Consider the following 17,103-nt stretch of genomic DNA (forward strand, 5'->3'; position numbering starts at 1 on the left):
GAATAAGAATCCTGACATGTTACACCCCTGTTTAACTCCTGTCTTCACCTTGAACCATTCTGTTGTTTCACCTTGGTCGACGACCGCACATTGAAAGTCTTGGTAAAGGGCTTTTACAAGGTTCACTAATTTTCCAGGTATGCTGTATTTCTTCATTATGACCCAGACTTTCTCTGGGCAAGGAGTCGAAAGCTTTCTAGAAATCTATAAAATTGAGGTACATCGTCGTTTGCCATTCTTTGGCTTGTTCTATAATATTCCTCAATATAAAGATCTGATTTGTTGTCATGTTATATGATGTTACTTAATTCAGTCATTATATTGTAACTAAGATGTGTATGTTTCTATTACCGAGATGTTAGAAACCACGCAGATATAATGATAACCAGAGTTTATTCTACACTGACATGGGTCAGCAACACATCAACAGTGAGTCAGTCACATAAATGACATGAAACGCTGTCATGTAGTTAACCCACACAATTCACAGTTAACCCACAAAACACACCCACACCATGTAGAGATGAGGTCGCTCTTATATTTCAGCTTGCTCTGGTGTTGCCTCACTGGTGAGCAAACAGGACCAGTTTGCAATATTTTTTCCTGATGCGCTCTTCCTTCATGTCATCATCGAGTGTTCTCACAACATGATGGAAACGTATCTTGCTGTATGATTGTGATACAGAATGTATTAAAGCAAACACATGGTTGCTGTCTGCCTCACAGTCAAACATGTGCCGATCCAAGGAAGCAAATGTAGACCGACCGACCTCAGAAAGGACAGAAGTGGAAATTGCCACTCTTATCCCACTTTCACGAGGCATTTTGCCATTGCTTACAGCCAGGAGCCTCTTGACACAGCGTTCAGTCGCCTCACAGACACGAACAACACTGTGCGAGGGAACTATGAGGCCACCCCTGTTCTTGGTAACAATCAGGCTGTACATTGGTGTGGTTTGCCATTCTTCGTTGTTACTGGTCAATGCAGAAAGACATTGGCTACACTTCAGAGTCTTCCTCACCATCCTCACCACATAGCCGGCAATATAGCCAACACATGACTCTGTAAAGATGGAAAGTTGCTCAAAATTTGGAATATCCGCATAGTCGTGGTCCTCTTTTGCCGGCGATCTCAACTCCAGGTCGTATCGTCTGGCCACCAACATGTCGTGACTCTCGTCAGGCACAGCCTGCTTTGCAACGCACTTGAAGGAAGCCGCATTCAGGATTCTGGTTGAGTCCTGTGCAGAACAGTTCCCACTTGCAGACTTGATGTCATGTCGCATCAAGAGGCGCTTATATGCGGCAACAAACTGCCGGGCCGTTGGGTTATTCCCACTTCCACATGCAATGCGGACCGCTCCAAAGAAAAGTTCAATGTGGTCTTGGCTCATTTTGTACGTGAGCAGGTATCGCAGGGGAGATGAGGCAGGTTTGACATATGTGAAATACAAAATTTTGACACTCTCTATGCAGATCATGAAACCAATGAAGGGGGTTTTCAAACGCGTATTGGTCATAACTTGACCATTCATGTTTTTGATGTTGGACAAGTAACTGTAGGCAGTATCCAGGAATGGCAGGAAAAGTCCTTCTCGTGACGGAGTAGGAGTGATCTGTGGTCTGAAATGAGGGTCCCACCTCAGGTTCAGGATCTTGAGTAGTGGCTTGAGGTTCTGGTGTATCTTCTTGGATGACAGACCTGGCCACTGGCGCTTTCCTCAAAGCTGTAACCTATTTGGAAAGAAAAGAAAAGGTGAACCATTAATACTCATTAAGTTGTTTTTAGGGCTGAGCCGAATGCTTAGAAGCTTCGTTCATTAGATTGGGGTTCTAATTAGAAATAGATGTGACTGCGTTGGACGTATTGTAACATTGTTTCAAAGACTAAACATTTTGTTAAATATTATTACAACAAAGCTTCGGGGGGGAAATGCCAAGAAAGTGTACAAAATGGGATTCGGCTCAGCTCTAAATCTTTTAAAAAGTAACTGAGTTGTTCTCCATAAAACTATGTCTTAGGAGCTGCATATGAAGCAGCAGACATGGCATGTGATGGGTTACTATCATAACATAGGTGGAATACCAACATAGCATAGTTTACCTTCTTTAAATGTGCTGGGAAGTTGAAACAGCTGGGGACGGACTTCGGCTTCAGTCGGACGGTTTGACCAGTCCTGTCGAAGTCACTCTCATTGAAGTGATCACTGCACAGAACTGTGGTGCCTGGGGTGGGGTAGAAGGACTCCCTTCTCAGGGCAGATGTCCATCGAGAGCACAAGTCCTTATCCTTTGGAAACCTTGAAACAAAATACATTGTGGTCACAAAATGTGGTTGCGGGTCAAAACCTCAGAGGGCAGTCACAACATCCGAGTCAAAACGACTCCATATCAAAATAATATTTTGAGTTTCATATGTATAGTTAAATACAACTTCATCTGCTAATGTTTGCCATGTGTCGGACTTTCGTACCTTCCACAAGTAACCCCCATTTGCTCTTTCTGCTCACGAGTGACACAGGAGGGCATGGAAACCCTGACAGTAGTAGACTGGACAATTAAGTGAAGCTCATCACAAATTAAATCACTTGACAATGATCACGAGCTGACGAGTCAATCTCGATACTTCAATCTGAATCAATGAATGAGTCAATCAGACATCAGTCTGACATACTCACATAGCCCTAGTGAATACACAATACAGTTATATTTGAGATCTGTGTCGTATTGCACACCCTGCGCGTGGTCTAACATCATCAAATTCAAACACAGTGTTCAAACTTCATTGAAACTACATTGAAACTTAATTACCTAGCCCCACCACCGTGACCACGCCAAAAACTGAAAAAGCAGAACACCCGCGATCGCGGTTTGTCACTTACTTGTGAAATGTGCATGTGGAGGCCTTCCCTGAGGTATTTGTGCAGTCAAATGCAACACACTGTGGCATTTTGAAACAGCGCGTTCACAAATAAGACTCCTTACAGTCGGTAAGCATCCAAAATGAATCAGAAATTGTGAGATCAGCTGATTGTGAGATCAAACACGGACGCAGACACAATCGGCTTCCCAATATGGCCGCCAAGCAACTTCCGCTAGCTTCAGCCGACAGCCGTCATTGGCTCTCCAGTTTATTATATACCTCCGTGATTTGCACAGGCACCTGCATGGCCGCCATTTTGGATTTTGAAAATGGCCGCCATAAAATACATATTTTGCGCGATCTCGGCTTCTAGTCAACCTAGAGACTTAATTAAATATGCTAATCCTATGTTTTCTGGGTCAAGGAATCCAATAAAGGCCTCAAAATAGTGCTCAGGATTATAGAAAAGCAACAAACGAAGGTGATTGAAAACCATTGTCTTTATATTTGTGATATAACTGTATTACATAATACATGATATTGCAAGTGCTTTGAAGTTATAGGTTGTTATAGGAAGTTATAGGTAGTATCAGATTGAACTATAAGTTCTATACACAGGATCTACTCGGTCTATACCGTTCAGGAATATGCTTTTACAGATCTTCATCACTGTCCTGAGTGTCATTTTCGCAAAGGTTTCTACACAAATGGCAACATTAATTTTTGGATTCCTCATGCTCTGAATATTCCAAAAATGTATAGTTTTGCTAATCTACCAAAATTTTGAAGGAAAAAACATCGTGAACCTGACTATTTCTCTCTTTAATCAGACTTTAGTTATTTCAGCAGAAAACCAAGCTGTCTTTGATTATGTGAAGAAAAAGCTTTTTCCTATTAATTCGACTTCCAAGTAGACAGACAGGAAGCCTATTGCTCGTGTTACCCTGCGCTCATGAAGCGAAAAGCAGTATTAGGCATTCGGGTGCTAACGTACATGTGCTGTACGTACGTACGTGTCTACATTTTCAAAATTAATTTTCTCGGCAACCGTTGGTCCGATTGACAGGAAATTTTTTACCATAGGAGCGCCTCAGCCTGTAGAAAATTGTATTCATAATTATGACGTCATAGGTCACATGGTACGGACGCCATCTTGGAAAACCATTACACCTTTGTATCTCCCAAACCGCTCAATGGAAAAAATTGAAACAAGGCTCATTATGAAGTACTCCCTATGGTGAATAAGATATGTTGATGATGTCATCGGTGCCTTCATTATGACGTCATAATTCGACAAGTACAACGCTTGACCTGATCAGTACGAAAAAAAAATTCTCTACAAAAGTTAGTCCGATGGACACGAAATTTTGACTATCGGAGCACTTCCTCCCTGCAGAATTTTTAATGGTAATTATGACATCATAGAGCACGTGGTACAGGCGCCATATTGGAAAAACCGAAAAAAGTTGCACCTTTGTAATCCCCAAAACCGCTCCATGAAAAAAATTGAAACAAGGCTCCGACATCGACCTCCGATGTCAAATATGTTATCAGTAAAGAACTCCGCATGGGGAATAAGTGTTGTTAACGATGACGTCATTGGTGCCTTAATCATGATGTCATAATTCGACAGGGACAATGCTCAGTCTGATCAGTTTGAAATTTCCTGAGCATGATCTACACAACAATGATATCTATATGTATAAAAGCGAAATGTCCGTTTGTTTGTGAACCTACTCCTCTGAGCTCCCAAGGTTCATCGCCACAAAGCCTTACAGGATAACATCTTTTACCATCCTGCACCTAAATAGGGGTTTTAAAAGATTTTTTTTCTCACAATTCATAATTTATAGACATCCGAGCTGCCACCTGTCGCCATGATCTCCAAGGGTTGATCCACATCTACAAAGCTTTATAAAAAGCCCAATTTTTTTTATATTAGATTTCAACATGGATACCGATATAATTAGTGAGATTGCGACCTCCGATGTCAAATATGTCATCAGATGTGTAAAACAACTCTTATTTAAGGCGTTACCATGATCGGTAAGTTCGGCAAAGAAGGAGTCACGTAACCTCTGAAATTCACGAATTATTTAAAAACCAAAAATAGTACAAAGACAACGTATACATAGATTTAAAGAGAATTTTACTCTTTATCTAACAACATAACTATCAAGGATGAAAAAATATTTTGTACAAAAAATGATCCACATGACACCATTTACAAACCGCCACATGCCAACGGGCGAACCTTCCAACAATCACATCACAACAAGGTAAGTTGTTGTTTTGCTGTTTGTTTGTGATCATACTGCTTTGAGCTCCCAAGATTAATCACAACGAAACTTTAACCACGATAGACCTTAATAAGGGTTTATAGTTTATACCTACCCTGATGAGGAGGGCATTTGGCACGTTATTGTCGAGTTGCACTCACGAGTTAATTTAATTACTAACCCGAGGTAATTTCTTTACTGCAGTTTCACTCCTTTACATCCTTTAGAATTCAGATCCTTTACACCCCTTAGATCCCTTAGACTTAGACTCTTTACACCCCTTGGACCCTCGAAACCCCTTAGACCCCTTTTAATCCTTTACACCCCTTAGACCCCTTAAACCCCTTTGGACTTAGGCCCTTTAAAACCCTTAAATGCTTTAGGGGTTTACACCCCTTAGACCGCTTTGGATTTAAGCCCTTTAAACCCCCTTAAACCCTTTAGACCCCTTAGACCCCTATTGACCCTTTACATCCCTTAGATCCCTTTGAGCCTTTATACTCCTTTGATCCATGTGGACCCTTTACACTTCTTAGATCCGTTTTGACCCTTTACACCCCTTAGACACCTTTAGACCCCTTAAACCCTCTACAGCTCTTGGACCATTACACCCTTTAGACCCCTTCATACCCATTTCGACCCTTTTGAGACATATACATCTTCTTCGACACTTTTAAGACCTGTTGACTTTTTAAAACACTTTGGACAACTTAAGACCATTTGGATGCTTTTGTCCCCTTTTGCTCTTTCATCCATAGACACCTTTATACCCCATTTGGCCCTTTTAAGAGCCTTGATTCTTTTAATACTTCAGTCCCTTTTATGACCCTAAAAACACTTTAGACCCTTAGAAAATTCGTAAAAATTCTCTCCCAAACTTTTTTGAACTTTGTTTGAACTTTGTTTTGTTTGTTTGTTTGTTTGTTTGTTTTGAACTTTGTTTTGATGAACTTTTATGTGCAATATTTGCATCGCATCACAAGTTGCAATAACGAATCTAAACTCATATCTCAAAGTGAAACTGATGTTGAAAAGTGAAATGAAACTACTGATCTCTGGATCATCAAATGGGAAACCAGAATGAAATGTAGTGGGAAATTGCTGAAAGCAAAGCTATGGGGAATATAAATAGCGGGGGAAGGTCGAAGCTGAAGAAACGATGTGGAGAGGGATAGGTGCCTGGTGGTGGTTGGTTGGTATGGAAAGGACTATGGTGATCTTCCATCAGGCTGTAGGCCCAAAACATGCCTAAACTCGTTTCCCAGCTGAGCTTTCATAATATCACCTTCAACCCAGTACTTCAGCGGTACAATGAGCATGGATTGGAAATCTTAGCTGATAGAATGGAACGAGGTTGGCGAGGTAACCAGCTCCACCCATTGTGACATATGCTCACTGAATATTTATACTGAATTCCCGTTTCTACCAATGCACACCCCAAAGGAAATTGTTCATTTCATGTCAGACATCTACGAACCCCCGTCATTTCCGGGTACCGTTGCTAGTTTGAGGATATACATTTATGATGTCATCACTCACGTGGTCTCGCAGACATATTGGATCAAAGGAAAAAAAACATTCAAAAACAGAAGAGTGGGCTCGCACCAAGTTGACTGCGCAGGTTAAGTTTTCTATGAATACCATCTAGTTTGGATTATCATTTGAGTTGCGCAGATTTTTGTGAAACATTTTGAAATTGAAACTTTTGAAAACTTGTACAACTGGCTATTCCAAGGTCGTGATGATCACACAACTAACACAACAACGTTGGGCCAACGTTGGCATTTGGTCAATTTGGTCCAAGCGCATTGTTGACGTCAGGGTAACGTTGTTTAATGGTTGTAAATGCGACGTCTATTTTCCAACGTTGGCCCAACGTTGTTGTGTTAGTTGGGCATGGCTCTCATATGCAGCCAAAGCGACTTTTTAGAGAAGATACTCCAAATTTAGTTTTGTATGCAGCAGATGGGACCTACATTTTTATTCCGCGCCATCCTTACTGGCGCTACTTAAAGAGAACGAGAGTACTTCCTGATTATTTCTCATAAGTCAAGGTATATATATATATATATAACATGTTAAAATCGGACAGGAGGTAAACTGTATCTCACATCTATGGTGTCTGATCAGTGTGGTGTGCAGTGCTGATGGCTGAGAAACAGGGAGCTGGTCTGCATCAGGAAGATCAGTTGGATGTGTCCATTTTCCCCCAACAGCTCACAGCGAGCCCTGGAGAGAACGTCAGCTTCTCCTGTGAATTTGGCGTGAAAGAAGACAGACATGGCGGTGTTCACCAGATAAAGAGGGAAACAGCAAATGAAGTAAAGAACCTGGAAAATAGAGATAATGAGCATGGGCAAGTCACACTACAAGAAGAACATAATGGTGATGAAGTTGATGATGAAATCCCAGAAGAACAAAAACTGCGAAGGAAGAGAACAAAGCCAAGAGTAAAAAAGAGTTCTGCAGGTGATGTTCTCATTTTCTGGTCACACAAGACGAACGACGGAAACAAATCGAGAGTAAGGATTTCTACCCATGTATTGTTATATTTCTATTCTTATGTATGTGGATTATTTTTGTATGCAGCACATGTCTGTGGGTATAGCACCATTTGCTGGGGGGAGGGTAGCTGAGCCACTCGTGTCGGACCGACGTTGGCAAATCGACTTCGTTTCATCACCGTATTACCAACCTTGGGCCGACTTTGGAAATCCGCTCGCGACCGTGTTGTTGGTCGAAAGTCGGAGTGCTGTCGGGGTTAAGTATTCAAATATGACGAATTATGAGCCCCTCCACCCCCTTACCCAGACTCCTCTCCCATATATGATCCATAAATGCCCCTTTCCTTGCTTCACCTTAATTTTATGTTAATTTGGACAACTTAAGACCATTTGGACACTTTTGCGCCTTTTTGCTCTTTCATCCATAGACACCTTTAGACCCCATTTGGCCCTTTTAAGAGCCTTTTAAGAGACTCTTTCACTTCTTTCCCCACTCCTACATTCCCCTAACTTTCAACTGCCCTGTTATCCTCCCTTGTTCTCATTTCCCCAATTTTGAGCACCGCAACCACGAAGCACGTAATAAGTAAATGGTCTGGCGGAGTAGTGATGTAACTAAAGGGGTTGGAGATTTTTTTATTTTTTTTTGTATACTGAATCGAGGTTCGTGAAAGAGCTGACATTTACTTCACAAACAAATCAACCAGACAAACAAAATATATAAAAAGAGGGAGCGGAAGACAAGATGGAGAGAGAAGGGGAAGCACACAAACACAACATTTGAGAGCAGGGAGATGTGTGGGAGGGAGAGGGCTTGGGGGGAGGAGGCGTGGGAAGGGGGGGGGGGGGAGGAGGCGTGGGAAGGGGGGGGGGGAGGAGTCGTGGGAAGGGGGGAGGGGGTTGGAGAAGTATAAAACACAGGGACGCTAAGGACTTCCAGGACAGAAGTTGGTATTTCAAAAAAGTGGAATTGAGGTGAAATTAGCGGGGGTACAAAAGATCAAGGTTTTGGATGGGGGAAGATAAGAGATGGTGGTGAACAGCTGTTTTAAAGACCTGGAGGGTGGAGTGGGATTGAAGAGAGTGAGGGAGTTTGTTCCAGAGGCGGAAGAAAAGAGGAATGAAGGAGTGAAGGTGAGCAGAGAGTCTTGATTTTGGCAGTTTAACCATAAGAGGGTTGCAGGCAGATCTTGTGCGACCTGTAGGAATATTTGCGGGACAGAGCCCAGAGAGAGCTGGGGGGGGCAAGGCCAGAGAGGAGTCGGTAGAAGACGGAAAGACCACCAACCTGCCTGCGGTGAGTGAGTGAAAGGCCCTTGGAGTTAGCTCCATCGCGGGAGATTCCAATGATTCTGAACGCTTTGGTTTCAACAGCGTGAAGACGAGCTAGGTGTGAGGCAGGAGCACCAGCCCAGAGCGGAGAGCAGTATTCCATTTAGCTGCGGATGAAAGCTTTGTATGTGGTGAGAATGGGGTTGACTTGTTTGGGGCTTGGGGGTTGGTAGTATTGATTGATGCAATACCAATTCTACTTGCTTCAGTTACTGCTTCATATATACCCGATTTTTCTCTCCCAGGTTTTGAGCTATGACAACGGTTGGAATACCCGCAGGGGCATTTGGGTTTCGGGCCAAGTCCAGAGAGGCCACATTGCCATCAATTTTGTAGCATCTGCAGCTATGACAGGGGAGTACGAGTGTCATGTGCTCTCTATTTCTGAAACGAGCTCGAAAAAAGAAGGATCAGCAAAGGCGATGCTCAACATTGGTAAAGGTAAGGCCTACTCATGGACTTGCATGACGATCAAGGCACCACAATACTAACCTAGAAATCTCCATTACTCAAGAGTCTCAAGCGATGCAACTGTACATTCTTCGTTTCTTCTTCTTCTTCTTCATCAAAGGTATCACAGAGACGAGCTCCACTGAGAGAAGCACGAGTGATAAACCGTTTCTCAGCATCGGAAACATTTACACAGTGCATTCTCATTCTACTCCTCGTTCCTCGGCCTCTTGGCAGTGGAATTCGACGGTCATCATGATCAGCACTTTGGCAGCTATTTGGCAGCTATTTGGCACCCATTGAGGTTTCTCACTCAGTCAGAACCATCAAGGATTTCATGACAATGATATGTTTGGTTCTACACTGCCCAAATATCAGGTTGTAAAACAATTTATACACTGTGAGGCCAGAAGTACAATATTTTAATAAATAAAAAGAAAGCTGGCAGATATCAAAACTTTGTCCTGCATTCCCTTTTGCTTGCTGTTCTATATCTCTGTGAATCTGTGATAAAGCATTTAAGATAACTTGCACCAACGTGGTAGCCGAGGGAACTCCAGATGGATGAACCATGGCCAAACACCAGTCTTATGAACGTGGGAATCCAACTTTATTACAGCGATGAAATGCCAAACCAAACCAAAATGGACAACCAAAAAATGGAAACAGCATTCACCAAAAGATGTTAAACATATATTGGCATGACCATTTCTTTCTTCTATTTAGTTTTTGTTATATTCTTTAAAATAAAAAAAGTCCAAACTCAAAATGCATCAACAAATAATAAACAAGAAAGACTTCGTGCACGACGACTTGACATGAGACTTGCCCTTAAGTACTTCAGTCTTCACTTGAAACTTACCCTCAAAGACTTTAGACTTCACTTGAAACTTACCCTCAAAGACTTCAGACTTCACTTGAAACTTGCCCTCAAAGACTTCAGACTTCACTTGAAACTTGCCCTCAAAGACTTCAGACTTCACTTGAAACTTACCCTCAAAGACTTCAGATTTCACTTGAAACTTGCCCTCAAAGACTTCAGACTTCACTTGAAACTTGCCCTCAAAGACTTCAGACTTCACTTGAAACTTGCCCTCAAAGACTTCAGACTTCACTTGAAACTTACCCTCAAAGACTTTGGACTTCACTTGAAACTTACCCTCAAAGACTTCAGACTTCACTTGAAACATGCCCTCAAAGACTTCAGACTTCACTTGAAACTTACCCTCAAAGACTTCAGACTTCACTTGAAACTTACCCTCAAAGACTTTAGACTTCACTTGAAACTTGCCCTCAAAGACTTCAGACTTCACTTGAAACTTGCCCTCAAAGACTTCAGACTTCACTTGAAACTTGCCCTCAAAGACTTTAGACTTCACTTGAAACTTGCCCTCAAAGACTTCAGACTTCACTTGAAACTTGCCCTCAAAGACTTCAGACTACACTTGAAACTTACCCTCAAAGACTTCAGACTACACTTGAAACTTACCCTCAAAGACTTTAGACTTCACTTGAAACTTGCCCTCAAAGACTTTAGACTTCACTTGAAACTTGCCCTCAAAGACTTCAGACTTCACTTGAAACTTGCCCTCAAAGACTTCAGACTACACTTGAAACTTACCCTCAAAGACTTCAGACTTCACTTGAAACTTACCCTCAAAGACTTCAGATTTCACTTGAAACTTGCCCTCAAAGACTTCAGACTTCACTTGAAACTTGCCCTCAAAGACTTCAGACTTCACTTTGAAACTTGCCGTCAAATACTGTAGACTTGACTTGAGACTTACTCTGGACCTGGAAAAGCGATGGTCTGGGTCGAGGTAAGGTCAGCCTGAGCTTTGAAGAAAGCGGCTCCTACTCTGTCGACTGTGTTTGGTGTGCTGCCACAGTATCATCTAATATTTGGGCAGATTTCAGTACAATTGTGCAAATGTGGTAAAGCATCAAACTTGGTATACATGTTGTGCTCCCCAAACTGATCATTTCTGGAGAGGGTGCCACTGCACCAGTGCACTTGGTGGCCAGCAGCATCACCTATTGGTACTGTACTGTAACTTCACAACTAAACACTAATTACTTCTGCCACCAAAGGTGGACGGAGGTTATGTTTTCACCCCTGTCTGTCTGTTTGTCTGTGAACAATATATCTAAAAAGGTTGTGGACGGATTCTGAGGAAATTTCGCATAGTATATGTGACAAGGACGAAATGATTAGATTTTGGTGAAGAGCCGGATCCGGATCCGGATAGTTGAAATTTTCGGATAGTTGAAAAAGGACCTCCCTTAGTGGAGGGGGTTAGGGGGGGGGGGGGGGTTGGAGGTAGAATTGTATGAGAATTATGGAGTCCTGACTTGGCGGTGTTCGTGCCTTTATTTGATCACAACGTTTTAAAACTAAAATTCAATGCGCTCCACAAACTCTTAACCTGAACCGAATTTCAAAATTTAAACAGCGGAATTGAGATAAACAGCAGTTCCAACTGCTAAACCAGAAAGCATCCGAAAATGCAAAGCCAGTCCGCATCCGTTTGTATTCAGACTACTGCTGGGCGATAATCATGTTTTAGATTTACTATCGCGATAATGATAATCCATATTTGTCATCGCGATAGGTGCTGCGCATGCGCAGTCCGGCAGTTGGTACAGCGCACTTTGAACACGGATATTGATGTTGTGTTGACCTCTTTGTGCCGTTTGTGTGTTTGGTTTCTCTCAATAGATCTTCCCGTATTAAATGTAGCTCTATAAAACAAAGCAGTTGATATAATATGGAATGTATATTGTTACGTGGTCCCCTCGGTGACTACCTGGTCTCGGTGACCCCCGGACCGTGAGAGGAACTTCGCCAGAAAGTTGTATTATATATGCGCTTTCGCAACGCAATCCATATGAATTCCACCCAAGAGAAAACTGATTTTCAATGATATATTTCAATGGTAATGATACCATACAATTTCAATGATACAATCAAGGATATATTCCCCGAGCAATCCACCATCAACAATTCACACTCAACAATCAATCCCCTAGATGATTAAGATGGCCATCTTACATACGTGTGTCCCCTTTTGTACTCACGACCCCCTTTGGTCTCTGTCCCTCACAATGTCTCTGGGCCCCTCCTGACCAAGATGATGGTCGGCTTCGCCGCACTCGGGCGGTTGAACGAACCCCGGGTGGACGTGTTTCCACCGGGCATGTATCGTACCGGGAACCACGGCTGCAGCCCCCTCCTGGCCACGCGAAGCGGGTACTGTAAAGCAGGCAAAAGCCACACGCCGCTTGCAACGCGTGTTAGGCCCCAACGTGCGACCCGTACGCGTCTTTGTAGACGGTGCCGCGAACGGTGCCAGACGCGGGGTCGGTGCACGGCCCCACGGCAGCTTGACGTGTCCACCGGGTAGGTACACGTCCCGGTAACTCCTCTCGCCAGACGGGCTTGGGAACGCCGCTTTTCCACGCGGCTCAATATCGATCCCACCTCTCGTCGGAGCGGGGCGAGGAAGAAGAATCCTCGTCGCTTCTCTCGACCTCGTGTCTTTCTCCTTCCGTTTCCGGTCTCTTTTTCCAGAAGGGCTCCTGACCCTCCAACCACAACAACCCTTAATCGACTACACATTGATAAGCAAAGACCTGAATAGTAATTCACATAAATTCACATAAATCCGTAACACTCCCCCCCTTCAAGAAAGAAAGTTTGAACCCAGCGAAAACTTTCTTTGCCGGCCACCTTTGATAAACAAACCAGATAACTCACACCCCCCAAATCATCAGTTCCCCCCGGGCACAATTATCCCTTAAAAATAAAGCGACAAAATTTCACAAAACCCCTAGACTAATTCACTCTGGACCAAGCGTCAACCACTTCTAGTTTCCCTTGAATGACGGTTAAGAGGTGGTGCCCAAAGCCCCAACGTTAAACCTCTCGATAGCACTTTTTCGGGAGGCCCAGCTGAGTATTCCCTACATGGACGCCTTAAGGAATGTGGAGTTCACGGTTAGTCCGGGGAGGAACGTTCATTACATGGACGCCTTTAAGAACGTGGAGTTCACGGTTAGTCCGTGCAAGAAAGTTCACTACCTGGACGCCTTTAAGAACGTGGCGTTCACGGTTAGTCCGTGTAGGAGCCCCAGCTCGGCGGCTCCCTCGTATCTAGTGCTTCAACTTCTCCAGACTCCTAACAGTTACGGTGGGACCCCTTGTCCCAGCCGTTACCTGACTGGCGGTCTCCTTCTCGGCCAGTGCTCTGACATTCATTCTTTCGGGAGGTACCGTAACTCTGGGAGCCTCCATAGTAATATCGGCTGCTGCCAACCCCAAAACTACCGCCAAGTTGTCCTCTTCTGTAGACCTCTCGATGCCTACGAAATGCCTTCCCTACTGTTATGGTCCGACCCTCCAAAGCCTTACCATTCCAATTCTTCTCTGCCTCGCTGGCGTCTTTTGTGCTCGCAAACGTGACAAAGCCGAACCCTCTTGACCGTTGCGTTTCCCTGTCTTTTACCACCCGCACTTCCACCAGCGGCCCATATCTGTTGAAGACAGAGGTCAGAACTTCTTCCTCTGTGTTGAAGTTCAGTCCCCCTACAAATAACTTGGAACTTTTGTCGCCATCCCGAGCTGGGGTGGTGTCATTTCCCCGGCGGTGCTCTTTACCCACCCTCGGGTTACCATAACTTTGCCCCCCGGCCAAATCATTCCCGATAATAAAAGAGATTCCCTCCACAGGAAGGGTGGCTTGTAAGCCTACGGTGACCGGCCCTGATACCAACTCAAAACTCAACTGGATGACATGAAGCGGAGCTTTAACATAGCCCCCGACCCCCTGTAAAAGCACACTAACCCCAGTTGCCGTCTTCTCCGACAATGGCAAAATGCCCTCCAGCATCAACGATTGGTGGGCTCCTGTGTCCCTCAATACCCTAACTGGCTTCTGGTTACTCGGGTCACCATCCAGCGACACGAACCCCTCTGAAATGAAATGTTTGTAGCCCTCCTGAACAAGGTTCTCCCGGGACGCCGTACCTTTGACAGGGGAATCTTCCCCCAGCTCTGCTCTCCAAGAATGATTTCTCACACTTGCCAGTGCATTCGGAGTCGCACTAGACTGATTCCGTTCCGGGTTCTCCCTTTTCCGGAGGTAACATTGGGACATCAAGTGTCCAGTTTTATGGCAAAAAGCACAAGTAGGCCCGGGGGAGAACCTCGGGGTCGGCCTTGAGCCCCCCGAAAAATAAGTTTGTCTTGGGCCCGTAGCCCTCTGATTTCTAACAGTTGGGGTATCATAGTTGTCCCCATAATCATCTCGAGGCCGCCGCCATGTAAGGTCGTTCTCCGCACCGGGTGTTCCATAACTCCCCTGCTGAAGTCTAGGCGAGGAGTTAGGTTTGTGGACTCCTATTCGGTGGGTTAAGGCATAATCATCTGCCATGGTGGCTGCGTCCCACAACTTTGGTACTTTCTTTTCCTGCAGGTACACTTTGATGTCCTCGTGGACACACTGCTGAAATTCCTCCACCAGGATCAAGTCACGCAATGTTTTGAAGTCTTTCCCGACTCCTTTTGACTCACACCACCGATCAAACATGTTTTCTTTCACTCTGGCAAACTCCACATGGGTCTCACTCTCCCTCTTCCTGGCATTCCTGAATTTTTGCCTGTAAGCTTCCGGAACCAACTCATAGGCTTTGAGGATGTGCTTCTTCAGTACCTCATAATCTGCACATTGGTCCATTGGTAGCGCCAAATAAATCTCTTGAGCTTTTCCCACCAGCACACTTTGCACTAGTATGGTCCAGGCCTCCTCCGGCCAGTTTAATTGTCGAGCCACTTTCTCAAAGTGTGGAAAAAATTTCGCGACTTCCTTTTCACTGAACGGTGGAACCAGCCTCACATGTCTGCCCACATCCCAGGTTTTCTGGTTAGGTGTCGACCCCGTCAGCAAGGGTGGTACCTCTCCCCGTTCTCTCATTAACTCCAGCTCCTTGAATTTAATTTCCTGCCGAAGCTCCATGTCACGTTCCTTTAATTCCCTTTCTGCTTTTCTCTCCTCTGCTTCGAGTTCCCTTGCAGCTCTCCTCTCCTCTGCTTGTTTCTCTTCTCTCCTCTCCTCTGCTTTCCTTTCTTCTTCTGCTCTTTCCTTTTCTGCTTTCCTTTCTTCTTCTTTGATCCGTTCCTGGCTCCGTAATTGCAACTCCAGTTTCCGGAGCTCAACGTCTTCTGGTTCTTCGGGTAGCCACTCCCAGGCTAACTCGTCCCATGTTCCTAATCCCACCATAGATTGTATCACCGTGGTCTGCAACTCTGCCTTCCTCAAATTAGTTCGGACCTCCAAGTTAAAATGTTTGGCCAATTTCAAGAGGTCCGACTTTAGTAACGCTCGGAACTGTGCCTCACTCGGGGTTACCGCAAAGTTCTGTGCCACAAACGCCATAGTGCCTATCGTTAACACCTGTTAACCTTCACCCAATACTTTACCCCCAATTTCCCCAAAAATTTACCAATTAATACTTAATTAATAAATTTTAATTAATAAAAATATTATTTTATTATTTTATACAATTTTAGATCCCGGACGAACCACCCAATTCTGTTACGTGGTCCCCTCGGTGACTACCTGGTCTCGGTGACCCCCGGACCGTGAGAGGAACTTCGCCAGAAAGTTGTATTATATATGCGCTTTCGCAACGCAATCCATATGAATTCCACCCAAGAGAAAACTGATTTTCAATGATATATTTCAATGGTAATGATACCATACAATTTCAATGATACAATCAAGGATATATTCCCCGAGCAATCCACCATCAACAATTCACACTCAACAATCAATCCCCTAGATGATTAAGATGGCCATCTTACATACGTGTGTCCCCTTTTGTACTCACGACCCCCTTTGGTCTCTGTCCCTCACAATGTCTCTGGGCCCCTCCTGACCAAGATGATGGTCGGCTTCGCCGCACTCGGGCGGTTGAACGAACCCCGGGTGGACGTGTTTCCACCGGGCATGTATCGTACCGGGAACCACGGCTGCAGCCCCCTCCTGGCCACGCGAAGCGGGTACTGTAAAGCAGGCAAAAGCCACACGCCGCTTGCAACGCGTGTTAGGCCCCAACGTGCGACCCGTACGCGTCTTTGTAGACGGTGCCGCGAACGGTGCCAGACGCGGGGTCGGTGCACGGCCCCACGGCAGCTTGACGTGTCCACCGGGTAGGTACACGTCCCGGTAACTCCTCTCGCCAGACGGGCTTGGGAACGCCGCTTTTCCACGCGGCTCAATATCGATCCCACCTCTCGTCGGAGCGGGGCGAGGAAGAAGAATCCTCGTCGCTTCTCTCGACCTCGTGTCTTTCTCCTTCCGTTTCCGGTCTCTTTTTCCAGAAGGGCTCCTGACCCTCCAACCACAACAACCCTTAATCGACTACACATTGATAAGCAAAGACCTGAATCGTAATTCACATAAATTCACATAAATCCGTAACAATATATTGTCCAAGATGTAATTTAAATGGTATTTCTTTAAATAATAAACATTAAAACAAACAACCAATTAATAAGTGCTGCTGATGTCGAAATCGCTGATCTGTTTGAGTTTGCTTTGTCTGTGCACGAAGTTGAGCACGAAAGGTGACATCTTATTAAAGATCGACAAGGTAAGCGTACTCGATGTGGGGT

At 44.5% G+C, this 17,103-nt stretch overlaps 1 protein-coding gene and 1 long non-coding RNA gene across 2 annotated transcripts in view; one reads left to right on the forward strand and one right to left on the reverse strand.

Moving 5' to 3' along the window:
- The window catches only part of LOC144888820 (uncharacterized), a 60,266-nt gene extending 50,119 nt beyond the window's left edge, over positions 1-10,147 (forward strand). Inside the window, exons 4-6 of the mRNA XM_078768155.1 lie at positions 7,273-7,664; positions 9,224-9,419; positions 9,550-10,147. Of these exons, the coding sequence (XP_078624281.1) occupies positions 7,273-7,664; positions 9,224-9,419; positions 9,550-9,731 (770 nt within the window). The 3' untranslated portion in view covers positions 9,732-10,147. The remainder of the gene's footprint in view (positions 1-7,272; positions 7,665-9,223; positions 9,420-9,549) is intronic.
- On the reverse strand, positions 377-3,152 carry LOC144888822 (uncharacterized). The gene is made up of 3 exons (XR_013621354.1): positions 2,883-3,152; positions 2,105-2,300; positions 377-1,734 (listed from the first exon to the last, which is right to left on the reverse strand). It is a non-coding gene; the product is annotated as an uncharacterized LOC144888822 (long non-coding RNA).
- Positions 10,148-17,103: the final 6,956 nt, after the last annotated feature.

The sequence above is a fragment of the Myxine glutinosa genome, chromosome 1 (genome assembly GCF_964187855.1).
Source record: "Myxine glutinosa chromosome 1, kmMyxGlut1.1, whole genome shotgun sequence".
Lineage (NCBI taxonomy): Eukaryota > Metazoa > Chordata > Myxini > Myxiniformes > Myxinidae > Myxine > Myxine glutinosa.